Source organism: Anopheles arabiensis, chromosome 2, assembly GCF_016920715.1.
Source record: "Anopheles arabiensis isolate DONGOLA chromosome 2, AaraD3, whole genome shotgun sequence".
NCBI lineage: Eukaryota > Metazoa > Arthropoda > Insecta > Diptera > Culicidae > Anopheles > Anopheles arabiensis.
In genome coordinates this window covers 50,178,132-50,196,379 of record NC_053517.1, presented here as the reverse complement: position 1 = coordinate 50,196,379, position 18,248 = coordinate 50,178,132, and the positions used below count along the sequence as shown (strand labels likewise).

The following is an 18,248-nucleotide window of genomic DNA, read 5'->3' as shown; positions in this document are numbered from 1 at the left end:
TTGTGTTTTGATTTATTGTAAATATTCATTTCTTGTGCTCTTCACACTAAGTGCTTTTCATGTCTTTGCTTTTGTGTTTCACCAAAAAGGAGGTTTATAACCAAATGGGGTTAAGAGTTAAAAAAAAAATTCGACGAATGACACGCCAGGTCGTTAACAGCAGAATGGTTCCCGTAGAACATTTCATTACTAACTTAATTCACCGTTTTGTATGTGTGTTTATGGTGGCAAATTTTGTAAAAATTCCTTTTCTGTACGGGACACTCGATGTTCATTACACTCTTTCTTTTGAGTGGCTTCCAGTGCACCGACCGCGCACGAAAGCTCGTATTATGTAGTCCAAAACTGCACTTTATGTCACGGTCTGTGTGATTTGCACAATGTGTTAAAAACGGGTTCCATCAAGGTATTTACATACTGTACAGCTTTGTAAAAAATATCATCAAATAAGCAGAATCAAGCTTCATTTTTCGTTCAAAACGGAAATAATTAAAAGCGTACTTTAAGAACTACATTTCATCCAACCCCAATGGACGGAAAGCGCTCCCTTTTGAAAATGTGCATAAAACTGCAACATTCTTCACCGGTGCATCCATTTATCTAAAGTTTACGCAAAAGGCTACGATCAGCAGAGCTATGTTTCCTGATATTCAGCTCACATTAAGGTAGCTCCGTTCGAACGCGTTACCGATGCATTGCTTTGGTTACATAAACAAACCACTAAACTACTTGCACTTCCTCCTGAATGGACGGTGCTGAGGGGTTCTCTCTCGCTCTCCCTTTTTATATCAATACATCTATCACTCTTGCACGAGTCTTCTCTCCAACAGACAAAAAGTGCATTTGCACCGTGCACAGCCACACAGAAACGCACTCACACACCCAGTGATGTGCACGCTCGCACTGCTCGCGCATCGATTTGCATCTTCTCATTACCGATGCGTTACCTTCCGAGGCAGCAAATGCTTTACAAATGGTCCGCCCCGGTTTTCCAGCACACAGAGCACGGAGACTGAGACTGGAGGCGATGAAAAAAAACACACACACACACGTTAGGGCTGGGGCATTGCGGGTGAGGCCCCGGTGGCTGATTTTATGCACCAAGGGCACCAACAACAATGGCCCAACAAAAACTCGAAACGATCGTTTCGCTTTGCACGTGGGCTGGAGGAGAGGAGAGAAGACGGGTGGGGGGAGGGACATCGTCCAAGGAAATGCCGGTCTGGGTGAAAAATGAAGTTAAGAAGCAAAAACAACAACAGCAAAAAAAACATACAAACAGACGGGAACTAGTGCGACTATGCGAAATGCTACTGCTGCCCGCCCTGTATGACGTTGCAATAACAATGGAGAAAATGAAAACACATAATGGCTGCGTGGGGTGGGATGGCAACAGGAGGCGCCGAGCTGGAGCAACCCAGCGGCAGGGACGCGTTGTTGTTTTGTTGTAATAAAAAATTGCCACAATTAAATAAAACGAAACCTGCATTGGCTCGAACGAACGCCATCATGGTAGATGAGCTTACTTACAAAGCGGCGGCAAAGTAGGATGGGCACAGTTTGCTCGTACGAGATGCAAACGTGGAGTGCCGAGTGAGTTTTTTTCCTAATGGCATGTGCTTTTGAACAAAGTAAAAATAATTTTATAATCATCTCAAAGAACACGAACACACAATTCAATTTTGTGGTTGCTCGTTGAGAAACAAATCGATGAAGCTACTCAACAACAGCTTCCACATTCTGTACAATGCGAAACAGATATTGTTCTCACTGCTAGATACTGCTTTCGTTCGATTATTATTCAAATCGTACAGCGTGACCTTGCTGTTCTAATAAAAAGTATGCGGAAAGCATCTTAACACGCGCTGTCGAGTAATGAAACACAATATGATCCGTCTACTTAGAGGAAACACCTTGATTGCAGGCGAACAGACTAATGAATCGCTTCTGAATCGTTTTCTGGACAAATTATGAAATGTTTCTGATTATTGTATTAGAAGACGAGTTCGGAAGCAATAAATCATTGGTGCGAGATGCTGATGTGATGCACAGTTCGCATGCTTCGCACAAACTGAACGACCAGCAAAGATGGCATCCACGTCTAATGCGATCAACTTCTAACAAATGTTCTACCAAACTCTTGCCGACAGGTCGGTAGGCTCGGTAAGAAAGGTAAAACGAGAGACGTTAAACCACACTCATACTACTTCGAGGATGGTGTTATATAAGCAACACATTATTTATTTCATTCTCCGGTTAGGCTGTGCATAATGCCCTTCGCGTTCGTGTGTGTACGCGTGTGGTAGAATCGCAGTAATATACGCATTCGCTATTGTTCTGGGCAGCTGGGAGGTTATATTGCATTCAATAAATGGCACACACAGGCGGTGTAATGGCCATTAAATGGACACAGAAACAATATTACAATCACACTCACTACTCTGCTCACATCCACATGATCGCCGTTTCTTGTGAGATCTAGGGAGAGAGAGAGGGAGAGTAAAGCAGGGCGTGTGTGCCTAGGGTGACCGACGAATGCAGCTGCTTGGCGCACTTGGATCGATTTGATTTAAAGCATCTCCACCGGTTTAATGGAACACGCTCGTAAAATAATAAAAATCATAGCGCGCAAACTGATGATGCCGTGAGCGTGGACCCCCAGTGCCAACCAACATACACCTTCTCTCCCCTACCCTAACAGCGTTCACGGGGACGGTTGAGCGCACTTCAATCACCGGCTCCGCTTGTGTTCTAAGCTTTGACCTTACCAGCACTGCAGTGCCAGTACAGGAAATTCGGAACAGCCCGGAGCGCAATCGCACGTTCCACAAACGCGTGCGTGTTTTAAGCTTTTCGGCGTACTAAATTTATTAGGACCACTTAAGAGGCCACTCGTGCCGCTAACGGTACGACCGAGAGAGCAATCATTACGCCTCTGTGCGCGGTTTTTTCGCGAATCCACAAAAACTGCCCCCGTCCGACCACAGACACCTGCCTACACGGAAACTGGTGGCAGGCGCATTGAAACACTGTATGATCTCACGTATCGGCCACATTAGACATACCATGTGTGTGTGTGTATGTGTCGGTGGAAGGTGTTGGCAGGTTTGTTCCACCGATCGATTCAATCTCCGGCTCGTTTGGCGTTTTCGGAACTCGTAAAACTTAAGTTATCCGAGATGAAAATAAACGTTCAACAGACACGATCACACACACAGCCGGTTTGGATGAGGAGCTGGAAACTGGTAGCCAAGGGTTGCCACTCGGACGTATGCTCAAGGACACTCATGTGGAGTTGCACTTGCCCAGCTATGCCGCCAACTGTCTGCGCGCACGGAAGCCTCTGCTGCTGCTGTCGGCATTACGTCTTTGACGGGAGCTTGAAGAACTTTTCAAAACGATAATCAAAACACGCAATAGACATGGACAGGCCAGAACTAGACACAAGCGCTCACAACCATAGACGGTCTCTTGCTAGGATGGAGCGAATGGTGATCATAAAGGGCTTCGACCCGCCAAGAGTCGATTTTTAATGAGGTCAACGAATTTTTAGCTGTTGAAGCTTAGTTGTTGGTTTGTTTTTTGTGTTTTGTTTTTGGTTAGTGTGGGGAAACACGGTTCCTGGAAGCTCTCGGCCAAAATTGGACATTAAACATCAGCTCCCGTGCGGATTATGTCATCGTTTTGCGGAATCAGGGTAAGCTTGGTAGCAGCTACCTGTCTTGGTACCGTGATCACTATCATGCTGGGCTCGGAATAGAAAAAAACAATCTGAAGTGTAAGCTGGAGCCTGTTTACAGTATCTTCAGCTAGTAGAGAAGCAAAGTACACAACCTTAAATCGGTTACTGTAGGATGAAAGCTGTGAGAACTACTGTATTCCAGTGTAGAACGTAACGACTTTCACTGACACGAATTTTGAACCATCTGCCATATGTTTAACGGTCTAGGAATACAGTTCGATGCCAATATGTACCCAGAAAAGCTACAACATCTCTTTGTCTCTCGCACCCTTTTGGTCTCTTTTTCTTTCTTTTGAAACAACTGCTTCCCTGTTTGCCTGAAGCGATTGTCGAATGTTAATCAGCATGCAAAAGGCGAAACCTTTTGCAGCACACTCGGCAGAAATAAAGTAGATTTATGTGATTTTATAATTACACCTCCTTGAAGAATGATGGCACAGAAAGAATGACCACTTTGGCCCAATAATTTTACACCCTATGCAGGTTAACTGGCAGCTTACGATTACTGCAGCTGCAGTCATTCGCTGCTGAAGTCGTTTGACCGTGCAATGCAAATCATTTTGAGCGAATAATTCTCCAAACCGTGTCAGTTTAAGACGTAACGTTACAATCAAAAGAATTCATAGGGGTGTTGGGGGAAAGAAATGGGGAGTTTTATGCGTTAGGTCACCCTTCCCAAGATGCCGTGAGTCACATGCCAGGAACCGGAAAGGTAGCAGGCATGTGCAATACAACCCGAAACCGGAATCATTCCTACAGCGGACGCTCTCCGGCTGCAAAGCTATTGCACCGGAAAAACGCATCCATCGTGTTCGATCTGTTACGTGACGCGTAGTGTGCGGCACGAACCGTGCTAGGGCCAGTGTAAAAAGACCACCGAAAGACCTTAAATCACCGCGGCAGGGTAGAACGCCCCCGGCGTAAACGCAGGGCCGGTTCCGACCGGTTGCACCCCAAAACAGCCCGTTTGTAGCTGTAGCAACCTCTGCCTGCCAAAGTTTACAAAGTACTTGCGACCCATCGTGTACGGCACACGGTGGTGCGGTTAGTTCTCGAGTTTGCTGCTCAATTGCACTTTGGTTCGGTTGCTGGTGACTGAAGTGCCTTCTTTCGTAGCGTCTTCCTCGAAACTGAAGCGATACGAAACGGTGACGAGTAACAAAGAGAAAGAGAGACACAGAGAGTGCAAGAGAGATAGAGAGAACACACACGCGCTCTGAAGTATTAGAAACAACGTGCACTCATGATTGTAGCAATTGAAGCGTTCGCATAAATTAAGCTGAGAGACCGCAAACCGGGGCACAGCGCACCTCACACACCTTGCGCACTGTGCGGTGAGGTGGAAAGGAACTATATAGATATTTCTACCACATCTATCCGCGCGGCTATTCATCTAACCTACAGCTTAAACTGAACTTAAATCAGTGTAGCAAAACAACGCACTTGAAAAAAAAACGGGGCGATAGAGGACCACCAAGACGCTAACGCAGGTGCCTGGGCTGGCTGTCTGGTTTGGATGGGTTGGGCTGCTGGAGAGGTGGCAACTCTCTCACAACCATAAATTAAATCTCAATGCTCTATTGGCGAATCTCCCCGCGCACACGCTCCCCGGCGTGTTGGTGCGTTTACTCTCCGGTGGAGGGTCAATCATGCGAAAGCATCAGTGCCTAGCGGAGATGAGCTAACTGAAGGGCGGGCCGTGCATTTTCACGGTTAAGACCAGCGCCGTCATCACTGCGCCGTGGCACGTTCACACATTCATAATAGGAAATTCAAACTTGAACACGAAGTTAATTGTTGAAAAACAGTTCAGTTCGGAATCGAGTTCCAGCGTGCGCGGTGGCAAGGGCGCAGGGCCAGATCGAGCGCCGCTTTGGGCGACCGGTGGGCGGAAGTGATGCACGATTCGTTTAACACATGTAGCGCTTTTGTTTTCTAGCGATATGCGCCTGCCCTGATGGGTGTAGAAGGAAGCAGTGCAGCAGCAGCAGCAGCAGCAGTAAAAAAAGCGATGCATTGCAGCGTGCAACCGTTTCGCTTTGTTCGCGCATACCCTCGGCATGCGAGTAAGCGTGTCTCGGAAAATGATGTCATATAAATGCATACAGCGTTAGTGTGTATGAGAGTGTGTGCGAGGAGCACGGAGCCGAAGCATCATCGAAGTAACCGGGGCTGTAAACAATAGAGGCGCATGGGGCACTCTCGAATCTGGAGTGCATATTTGATTAAGGAGCTGGTGGATCGAGACGAAAACATGTTAGCGTTATTGTTTTCGATTTTGCTTTCCGTTCGAGAATGCTTTTCCACGGGGCTGTTTTGTTCCTCCCTGGATGGAAAGTTAATTAAAAAGCCACTTACGATGGGATCATATTGAATCATGCACCGGAGGCAAGAGCCGTGGGATAGTGTGGGGAGTATGACACCAGACGTGACATTTTTCAGGGGCGTAGGAAAACATGCTTGAAAACACGAAAGCTGATAGCCGTGGAATGTGCACCGTTCGTTGGGAAAAGTATGCGAAAAGCGTAGCAACGCGTGATTAAACGAAAAATTTGACTTACATGCTATCGGAAGCACCAAAACAAAATTATTTCCGTTGGCGCCTTACAATTCTGATGACGTTGCTTCCAAACGCAATCCAATTAGCCACCTGAGTCGAAACCATCCGGTGAGAGGCTGACGGTTGCAGTGGAAAGCAAAAGGTAGCCACACAATCTTCTCAAAGGCAACATAAATCTACCAAACATATACACAAAGGTTCAGAGTTTTGGTGCCAGAAGTGGTGTTGAACTACTTCTACCTAGTTATCGCCATGGGCCCGAGATTGAGGCATTCTTGCACCCTCCCGATCCTCTACCTATACTGCGTCACGATCATCCTTCAGGACACGGACGGTGTGTCATCTGGGCAAGGTGAACGAATGGGACTTGAAGAACGCAGAGCCAGGCGGCGGGAGAAGTCGGATTCCTAAAATCCATATATTTTCCCCGGCGTGACAGTTTTCGGAATTCTGTGCTGTCGTTTGTCGTTTTTCGGAGTTTTGAAATGTCGATCCCTGAGCGTGCTTACCTTTAGCCCAGCATTAGAGCCTTTTTTGGGAACTGCGTGTCAGCGTAGCAACCGTGGCTCGATCGAGAGGATAGTTTTGTGTTGCATCCTCTTCCCTGCGCTGGATGTTTGAGCATTTACCGTCTCGTTCGTGTGTTTGGTCTGCTCAATTGCTTTCGTTCGTTGTATTTCAGCCAAGGTGCATGGTCCTTAACCATGAAATTGCCAACCGTGCTTGTTAGTGCAGTTCGTTCCTTTTTGTCAGCAACAGATGATCGCTTGTTTACGATCACCACCGAGTTGTTGGGTAAATTCGAGCTTAAATCACGACCAGTCGGTGTAAACTCCTGTTTCTGGTCCAAAACGAAATTGGTTTAGATGCCATTGCGCAGACGATCTTCCAGTGCACACACAATGGCCAGCATAGAATGTATGTGTTTGAGTGTGTGTGAGTGCTGTTGAACGTACCAATTTTGTCGTGGGAGTATACCATACAGTACACCTTATGCTGTCTTGGCACCGTTATACGCTAAAACGCAATACACATCTTATGGAAGGATGTAAAAAGGCAAAAAAGATAACTACAGGTAGGATGGAAAAGACTAAAGGACAACGAAGCAAAAAACACACACACAAAACAAGGAGTGAGAAAACTCTTTTGCTCAAGTGTAGCCACACAACAGCAGCAACAAAAAAAGGTTAAATTTATTACGCAATAAATTTTACCAAAGTACTTCACGGAAAAAATATGTTACGCGCAGACAAAGCTTCCAGTTCCGTGTGCAACACTCCTACTGATCCGCCTAGTCGGTGCTACTTCAGTGCAATTCGTGGTGACACCTGATTCTACCTGACTCTGCCCTGGCGCTCTCACCCTCTGTCGATAGCTCTAGAATGACCTCGCCCAAAACATGTTTACGGTTCGGACCGCATTTGCAACCGGTGGGAAATTTTCTATACCTTTGTTCGATTTTAGCCAGTTGTTGTTATGTGTTACATTTTCTTTAAGTTACCCATTACGTTGTTATACTGATTTTGTTTTCGTAACTTTTGTGTTTGGTAATAATATGTTGATGTTGTTTGATATTGTGTTTCACCACTACACAGCGTGTCTATGTCTTACTGCAACGGGGATTGCTTGCAGACAAAGAAAAAAGCAACTTCCATATCAGTGTTACTGTAGTCCTTTGTCTATTTTCAGATTAAACAATTTTCGTAATTCATTTTGAAAGATTGCTGGCTATCAAGCATTCGTTTCTTCGATCATATTATATGTTCATAGGGAAAACATGCACTCAATTCGATTTGAGTCAAAACATGACTTCAAAATTTCGGCTTAAATGGATCATAGCAGTATAACAATATTTATATCCGCCTGCGATAACAAACACGAAAATTCCGCCATGCCAAATTTAGCTTAACCTCGAAACAATGAAACCACCGTATGTGTGAAACCTTCCAAAATAATTTCAAGTGTACCAGTGTGCCCGTTGCATAATTGTGCTGTTGTTTCTCAGCGACCCAGAGTGCATCGATCGACGATTAGCAGAGCATTAACATTAATTAATTCTAGAATGCCTCTGCACGCGTGTCGGCGTCTAGCAGCCATCGACAGTTCCGGTTGCAGTGAAGTAGAAGTAATTAAGAATTTTGCATAACATTATAGCGATTCACTGCCATGGACGTATGCGCGTGCTAACAACCTTCGAGTTAGCGTACTGTTCATAGCTTCATTAGTGTTTGATTTCCATGGAATGTTATCTATAATGTGTATAGATAATATAATGATATTTGTTTTTGCTTGGTGTTAAAAATGCAATAGCTAATCAATCTTATTTACCGGCAAAATTTGCTAACATGGTAAGAATTTTTGGAGCAAGTTTCTCACACTCAACATATTGCAAAAGCAAATATCCACATACTGCAAGCAATTTTTTTATTGACTCCTACTTTTGTTCCCACATCCAGAGAATTTACAGAGTCAATTTAGTCACCGATGTTACACTCCACAAACGGACGATTATCCCACCTGGAATAACCAAGTAGAGAAAAAAAACGATCGAAAGATGGGAAAGGAAGCAAAGAATGTTTAAATACCTGTAACTTGTCCTCAACACATTGTTTATACGAGTTAAACAAAACATTAGTCAATCGGACGGTTCCTTCGTTCTCTCCCTGTTCTGGCGTCTTCGCCATCTTCGCGATCATCGTAGCGCTGGCGAAACAATCTTCAGCCCTTGCATCGAACGAAGGACTCGTACGCGACGACAATTCTTTAGCCCGTACAGGCGTACAAGCCTGTTGGATTTGGATAACAGCGTATCCAACGCCGTAATCCTACGCCACACGGGTTAAACGCTGTCCAAGACACGGGTACTATAGCGGCAACGACAACGATCCTCTCGCCATTTCGATCGTGCGTTTCGTGCAACTCCTGGCTTCCTTTTTCGGGAGCCTTCTGCTGCCCGTACCAAGCTAGGCGCAACCGACACGGTGGCTACGATGGCAGCGATTTATTTAGGAACGATCATTAAGTAACTGATTTATTATCGGTCACCAGCGGGTCTGCGAGGAAGGGTACGGTCCACTTGGTGTCTCCCGTCGGGTCCCGGAGGTTGAGCGTTTTGTCTTGGTTTGGCTTTTTTTCGGTGATTACTTCCTCGCCACTGGCGCTGGGCACATTGGACTGGGATGGGTAAACAAACTGAACCATCCGAACCAAACTGCCACCGTCTGGCCCCCGGGGACATTGGGTTAGATGGTTTGTCCCAATGCGGCCCTGCGGTCAGCCGTGCTGGTGGCGTTGGTGGTTTATTTTTTCTCGGAAACAGAAGCGAGCACAACAACAACAAATGCCAGCAGCCAAAATGGGATAAAACAAACGATCGAGAACGGGAAATGAAAGAAAGCATCGGCAGAAGATGTGCTGGAGGAACGATGAGAAAGCTTCTCGAAATATAAATGAATAAATTTTTAATTTATATCATCGCTACCGAAAATATGTACGCCTCCGGTTGGATCGCTCGAAGAATGGAGTGAAAAATGACGATCATCACACCACACTCGGCGATCTCGTATTTCTATCTCCACGGTCCCATAGTTTCATATCCTATCGTTATAATTGGATATCGTCGTATCCAAACCAAACCCATAGGCCATTCACAGTGTCTACAAGGGCAATTTACGGATAGAAGGGTTATTCCTTGCCGTTTAGCTAAGCCAGATTCATTTTGAATCGGTCAAATAATATACTATCAGTTTCTGTTCAACTTACACCTGCTTTTTGGATAAAGTTTGATGAAAAAAAAACAGTTGTGATTGGTTATTTGCTATGTATTCCCTCGCACAAGCATTGTCTGTTGGACAAGTGCAAATGTGGCACGTTTAGAATATTCCAGCAAGGTTAACAGGTTTCGTCAAATTGAATAACACCGTACGTTTTACGGCTTTTTTCCTGTTTCGGTGACAACGGAACGGACCAATAATTCGACAGCAAATTGGCCATAGGGGACATCCATTTCGAAGTCATTTCTGAAAGGATGCTGTGTCTGCAGGCGACAGAAGACTCATCGGAGCTAATGATGCTTAACATTATGGACTCAAGAATGGTTTACTCACACTATTAGTCCAGATTGACCATGGGATGTAAAAAAAAAATATTGCGGAAGGTTTAATGGAAATAGTGGAAATTAGGTGGATTTTAAAGAGAAAGAAAAAAACGTTCTTCACCTCGCGCTAACGGAACCGCGCTGGATTAAACGTTATTCTAGGAATCTCCTATTCTGCACCTGATATTACACCATTCGCAAGCTCTAATCCTACACCAGTTTTGAGTCGATGCGATTTATTAAGGTTACAGCCAAGTCACGGGATCCAATTAGTTCCCATGAGCATCGCCTAATGGGGAAGTTGTCCCGGGAAAGGTTTCGGTTTCGCCATTGAGTTGGTTTCCCACCACGACTGGGAAGCTATACCAAGCGGTCGGTAACGAACCTTGTCTTCCTTCACATCAACCAGAATGAAATATGGCAAATACCTGTGATTATGATGTTATGGATGATGATTATTAGAAGGAATCGATTTGATTTCCGTTCTCTTCCCTTCCCAGATACGATCGTGTTTAATGATGCCTAGAATGGCGCGTACGGATCATCAGCACTCTGTGACGTATCCTCGTGAGAGGACCCGAGAGCTCACCCATTCAATATTATTTGCTTTGTAAAAAAAACAAAACTCAAAGAATTAATGAAAAAAAAACTGACTAACTTCTGCCCGGCTGCTCAGTTCTGCCAAAATCTGCCGTCTCGCTCACTGTTGCTGATCGTAACGGGAGCTAAACTTAATAAATTAAAAAAAATGTTACCAGTGAAAGCTAAACTAAACAAACACTCTGCCACCACGGTCACAATGCCCGAACAGGGTAGCCGATGATCAAGGAAATAACATTTTTCTTAATAGATTCTCCTGGCCCGTCTAACTGGCTACCATGCCGGGCCCATTGAATAGGGGACCCCGGGCAGAAACAAACAATGTCTTATAAAAATTAACAAGAACAAGATACTTAAAGCCCAACTGGGGTGCGATTTCTGCCCCACCAGCTATACCCCATGCTTTGCAGCTCGCGACACCAAAGAAAATCACATAAATATCGAAATAAAAATGTTGTTCTCTCTGAATAAAATTATCCCTCCATCCCTCCGCAACCCGAGCCAGTCCGGCGCACCGGGAATAAGAATGATCGGGCTTTGGAAGGCCCTCCCCTTCCTCCCCACCAAACTCTGCCCTGCCAGGTTGGAAAGCTTGCTGAGGAGAATCGCGGAAGCTAAGCGAATCAACCGGCGACCGAACTGCCTCCCAACACCCAAACCCATTCCACACAATCGACGTGTTCTGTCGCGAGTGTGTCGAAATGTCGAAAGCGAAATCGAGACTAATTTATTCCATAACTTGTTAAACGGTTAACTAATATTTGATAGTGGGCAGCACAGCTCACACACAATCCGGTGACTAACCAACGCTCCCCGCCTGTCCTCAATCGTTCTCCTCTATCTGAGGCGCTGCACCGGTACGGGGTTGTGGGAAAAATGTTTCCCGATCGATCGAGTTCCCCTTTGCGCGTGTATGTGTTTGTGTGTGTGTCACCACAAGATGCTACAAAGCACGACCCAAGTGCCTCCGTGGTTCGTCCTTGTCGTCTAGTACGGGCAGCATAAAAAATGATGCCCCGTTTTCGTTGCGTTTTTGTCGTTTCTCTCCCACCGCTTGCTTTTGGCTATGAATATACCTCTCATTCATTGTCGATGTCGCAAGCGCCTTCTATTTCCGTCCCTTCCCGTACGGGGCCGAGACGACGGAATGTTTTGGGAGACATATTTTCTAGGCCCAGTCGTGGGCTATGTTTGTTATTACCTCTGTTTTCCCTCCAATGCCCTGGCCGATCGGCTTCGGCTCCTGCACCGTTCTGCGGACTACCACAAACTGTCTCTGAGTTTCGTGATTTCATTCCCCAATTTATCAACGTCAAATTGAAATTAATGTTGCTGCCGAACTAATTTAATTAATTTCAATAGACATGAGCAGCGTTTGCGTGAATCTAACCCGTTGCTTAGAAATTGTCAACCTTCTTATATCAAACGAACTGTATAACATGCATAAAGTCATATTTTTGATAACATTTTACTAACATTTCATGCACATTTGTGCTGTAACTAATTCTACTAATAATGAAATTGTGAATATTTAGCGATATGAATTTAACATTTTTCTCTTGCTTCTCTTCAACGCTTTAACCACTACAGAGGGACGAGAGTGTGTCAACTGTGGTGCAACGTCGACGCCGCTGTGGCGACGGGACGGCACTGGCCACTATCTGTGCAATGCCTGCGGACTTTACTACAAAATGAACGGCCAGAATCGTCCACTGATCAAACCGAAACGAAGACTGGTTAGCGTAAGTATTGACAGTTTCATTATCGTACATGCCCTCCCATTTCTTGTTTCTTTCTCGCTACAAAGTTGCCATGAAAACACACTGTTCACACGAACATCTTCCAAACATTTACACGATCGTAAAGAATACGACGGTGCTTGGTTGTATCGAGGCTTTTTTTTGGCAAATATTTCACACGTTCACACGGCAAACCTTCGCCGTATCGCGTGTCAATCAAGAAATGTTATCTCCCACTCTTTGCCGATATGATGCAAGATCGAAACAACATCGACCAAAACTGACCGAACCTGGAATGCAACCGAGGAAACCACAAGGTGACAATCAGCAGAATTCACACCCCTGGTGAATTGTTTCGGGTGGTAAAGTAACAAATTCATCTGTTTCATTTGAGCAGCACAATCTTACGATTGAGAGCATGCATCGAAAGTAAACGGAAACGAAGACGACCGATGTGCAGTGTGCGATTCATAAACACGCTATATTTATGATAATTTTTAATTGTAAGTAGCAATATCGATGAGTATCATCAGAACGACAAGATAATTTTTGCATCTCGTTTTCCGTTCCAAAGTCCTTCGGCCGGGTGAACGCGCGGCAAGGTGTGCGGATCTCGTTTGTGGTGGTGTTATTTTGACTCGTCTGATCGCTCATCGCGTATGATGGCGTGAGACGGGCCAAAACAACAGAAGCCAATGTGCCTACCCGTCGAATGGCAGGCGCTTGATCGGATGATCTTGATTGTTGGTCATATCATGATGATAGCTTCGTTGGGTTTTTTTGTTGGTTTGTTCGTTGTTGCTTTTATATTCCTTGCAAAGAATTTATGTTCATTTTACTCTTTCCTTCCTTTGAACAAACGCAGACGCTAAATGCTCGTCGAATCAAGCTGATGATGGTGACAAGTGTTTTGTTTGTACTGCTGCTAATTGGATTGATCGATATCTCTCTGAGCATCGGCGGATTAAATCGGAACATATGGAGCAGTTTCAATCCGTGATATTAAAATTTGGTCTAATGATTTTGGTATCAATCAAACCAAATTCTTCAACAAACTCTTCAACGCATTATTCAGTACTATATATATAACGAACAAGTAAAAATAATATCCCGTCCCCTGTATCACTTTTTGTCCTGAATAGCTTTTCCAGCATGCACCGATACCGATTTCAATTTTAACGAGGTTAAACCCACTTTTTCCCTTGAGATCCATCGACACTCAGCGAGACAGGCGTGTACGCCTATGCAGTATTGCACTTTTGCTTTCATCCCATGCGACAGCTTGCCCGGCACAACGGTTTGGCTTTTACTTAATGGTTCATTTCGCAACCCAGCAAAGGCGCTTTCGGTGAGGAGGCGTGTTGTCCGATTATTGTTCCTGCTTGTTTCATCGATTATTTTGCAGCGCGTTTTTTGTGTTGCTGCACGAATGAGCTTTAAAATTACATTTCGTCCTCACGTTTGGGCGAACCGACAGTCGACGTAGCAGAAGCTGAAGCAATCGATATTCCCATACCGGACGCGAGCCCCGTAACCCGAATGGGCAAGCTGGCTGCTGCTGATGGGTTTGGTCAGTAGGATGGGCAGACACAAGCCCAGCATGTGTGAGAAACATTATCAAAATCGAATAAATCAATTCGATGATCCTATGAGTATAGTGGTTGGCAGTTGATGCCCTTGGAGTTATATTAAATATTGATAAAAGTCTAAAACAGTGTAAATTATGTTCAATTCTAGTACTGAAAAAAACTTTATATGGTTTGAATTTATGAATAATTTGAATTTTCATGCACAGCCCTTAAAAGTTTGTTAGTGTTGGTTGGAGAATCCTGTTCCTGCGCCAGACGTCGATCGATGTTCATGCTAAACGTTCCGTAGCTTTGAAATTAATCCCCATCCCGAACTGGAAATAGGGGGCGCCCCAGTTTTAATTGCCGTGCCGTAGATCGAGAGATCAATCAAAGGCACCATCGAACGACCGGGACGACCTATCGATCGAGCTTGACGCTGGGAAGCAAAATTGTAGGGTTGCTGCTTTCCCAAGCTCTCGGAAGGATCTTGACTTACGTGCAAGTTGCGTTAAGCCAGAGTGCAGCATCCTTTCTGATCGAGCCCTTTTTCCCAGACACTCCAAAATGCATCATTGGATGAACGCCCAAATACACGTGCAGAGTAGCACAAAAAAAACAGCGAACAATCTAACGATGATCCCAGTGACCATGATGGCCACGGTGCAATCTGCACAAAAAGAAACAGTTTCTACCCTGAATGTTGCGAGTGCCGCCGCAACCAGCTAGTGTCTGGGAACGATCCTCTCGAATAGGAACAGTCTCCAATACGGTGAAGCGGGTCGAACGATTGGACAGGTTGTTTCTGTATGTTGTTCGATTTAATTAGTTTACATCCGATATAAATAAGGAAGTGATTTAATTTATTTCACTGCTGCTACGGTGCAGCCATTCGGCTTTTAGATGGCTTTTGCGCTGCGGTTTCGGTAAAGCTGGTCTCCAGAATGCGAATGCGTACCCACGATAATAAGCCGTGGCGCTATGCAAAGAGCTGGCTCGAGGGATCTTGAAACCTTATTTTTTGTGTCTTTCTGCTGCTTTTCTTTATGGTATGTTGCGCCATCGCAGCACACGCAACGAAAACTCGGTAGGAAGATCTTACGAGATCCGCTTATCGCAGCCGAACGATCACTCTTCTTTGCTTGGTAACGATTGTGAACTGGGCTTGCGTTGGGAAGGAACCACGGTAATTTTTCGCCCCAGTAGCGCCCACCCTTACCGAAGGGCATTCCGGAGCACCGCGCACAACACACAATTGACAATCATGTTTACTAGCCGCGGCATGTCGGCGGCCCAACTTTTCGGAGGATCCACGTTCCCGCGCACAGGGGAATTTGCGTATTCAAATCAAATAACAATTTAAAACAAGCATTCTGCTGTTCGATTGCAAATTGTCCATTCGACTACCGTCCGGGCCCCCAACCAATTGTGTAAACCAACCGCTTTTTGATCTTTTGGACCAACCGTGAGTGTAGCGGGATATATTTTTTTATTGTAGAATGATGAATTAGTTGCGGCAATTAAATAATTTTGCAGCTCTTTCCTGTCGTCGGAAGCGGGAAGTAAGCGCAGTAGGCCGAAGTAAGCGAGCTAACCTTTCTCTTTGGTGCTAGGTAGCCGTTGCTGCCAGACAATTGTGCAGCTGCCCGGTTGGTCTGCCTATGGGGTCTAATGCGCTGCTCAGCATTTACACCTGCTCGTGCTAATGGTAGCTCTGTGGCAGGTTGTTTTGACCCTAACAAAGAAAACCCGATGTAGCATCGTGCCCTTCGCATGAACGGTGTATGCGCTGCATGTTGCCCCGACACCCCAGACAGTGTTGGCCGGTAGAGGAGACGTGAAGCATCGATCGGAAGTATGATAAATGTGTTTTTATGTGTTTAACAAAGAATTATTAGGCTGTTGCTCTACGGTCTCAAACTGAAATCTAATCTGAAATTTAAAAAAAAATGAGTTTTGATCTTTTTTTCAAAGCGACACTAAACAAACCAAAAGAAAGCGTCATACATTACCGAGGGGCTACAGAATTTTTCAGAACTAGGCAAACAGTTTTGCCCATGCTCGTCTGTTCTCTTTCTATCACCGTTTCTGTTCCGCCACACATCGACAACATCTGTGTCCTGGTCAACAAGATGCCCGACATGGACATTTAGAGCAAACGGGGTAGTTTTTGTACCACACAGTGTAAAAGACACGAAGATTGTACGGCCAGCAACCCGCTTCTTGTCCTCTCGACCATACTCGACAGGGTCTGTGGGACCCCATCTTATCAGTTACATAGATCTTCACTTAATAATTGTGAATAGCATCACTGGGCCCCACCAAACGATGGTGGCGAAAAATGCCGAAAAGCTTGGCAACAGAAAAGCGAAACCCACAGCCGTTCAAAAGCAGAGGGCATTGTACTTTCCGCGATAGAAAGCTAGGGAAAAGCAATCGAAATACAAAATGAAAAAAGCCACCTTGACGGCATGTTGTACATGTCTCCACTTGAGTTTCTGACATACACAAAAGGCACAAGAGTAATTATCGTGTGTCTCTCCACGTCCACGAGCTAGAAGAAGTGCGTTAGATGTATCTTTTACCGAGCACAGGCATTTGTTTTCCCTCTGCGGAAGCGAAATGGGACTCTGAAGAACATGTACGTTAATTCAGTGACCCACAAAGGAAAAGCTAAGCGCGCGCGGTCCAGCGAAGGTGGGTGACACGTTGTTAAAACAACGTTGAACAACCTCCGATTAATGGGGAGCTTTCATTCTGGAGCGGAAGTATAGTGCAACAAAACCGGTTGAATGTGTTTTGTGAAGGTCATTTTTTGTCGCCTAACTATGGGTTGAGGTTCTATACGCACGATGATCACCATTAGAGGCAAAATAAATGGCCGATACTATGGTTGGGTGATTTCCGCCGCAGAGCATGTATAATCTACTACAATTGAATCAAATGTCGTATGAAATGGTATGATGTCGTAGCAAGTAAAAGTATGAAATTGATAAAATTTAGTAATAAATCATATGGAAAATGTGATTTCCTTTTAACATTTTTGATAAAATCCAACAGAAAAAACAAAAAACCAATTATAAATTGTAGTAAAACTTATTCTAATGTGTAAAAAGATCGATTACGTTTCAAGCTTTTGCCACAGCAATGCAATACGTATTAAAATTGCGCTGAATTATAACAAATTTATATGCAACTATGATTCAGGTCAGTTAATCTTTTCTGCTTATACATGTTCACCCATGTTCACCCTTGCTCAATTTCGTTCTCATAAATGATCCACCAACGGTGAGCCCCTACGAAGGCTCTAATAAAACGAAAAGAATTATATTTATATGTTCATGCACCGACCGGTGCCATTCTACGGCACGCCCGGGACGCAACGCTGGTACGGGTGGTAGAGCTACGTCCATCGCGCAGGTGAGTGACAACATTTCACCGAATCACGGGTTCCCAAAACATACCCACGGCACGGGAATGTCGAAAACATAAGACACACACCAAACGAGGCTGCGCAACAAAAATGAAAGAGAAAAAGAACTGCTATGGCTTGTCCGTTCGCGTACAATAATCCATGATTCATGCAATATTAGTATCGTCCACAACGGCTGCGTCATTGTTGGTTGGAGCAAGCGCTCGGGATACCGATGCCTTCCCGGGATCCCAAGAACGACGAATGCCTTGCAAACGACGCATCAGCAAACCTCAACAGTACCCACGCTCTGCGGGGCGCCATCCGAATGGTGTGGTATAGAGTTCCCGAAGATTGGTTCTCAGGATCGTAGTGTGGCCGAGTCACCCGTCCCACAAGCCCAGCTTCATTTGTTTCTCAAGCTGAAGAAACGCAGGAATATGATGGTTGGGTGACAATGCCGGAGACTGCGGGGCGGGAGAGCGTTGTTACTTTTCTTCAGTTTATTGACTAATTTAAATTAATTTCTCA

The 18,248-nt window shown here is 45.0% G+C and overlaps 1 protein-coding gene across 2 annotated transcripts in view; it reads left to right on the top strand.

Annotated features, from left to right (window-relative positions):
* Positions 1–18,248, top strand: part of LOC120894954 (GATA-binding factor C) — a 97,349-nt gene that overhangs the window by 50,785 nt on the left and 28,316 nt on the right. For both annotated transcript variants that reach the window (XM_040297871.1, XM_040297870.1), the window contains exon 4: positions 12,589–12,740. In XM_040297871.1, the coding sequence (XP_040153805.1) occupies positions 12,589–12,740 (152 nt within the window). The remainder of the gene's footprint in view (positions 1–12,588; positions 12,741–18,248) is intronic.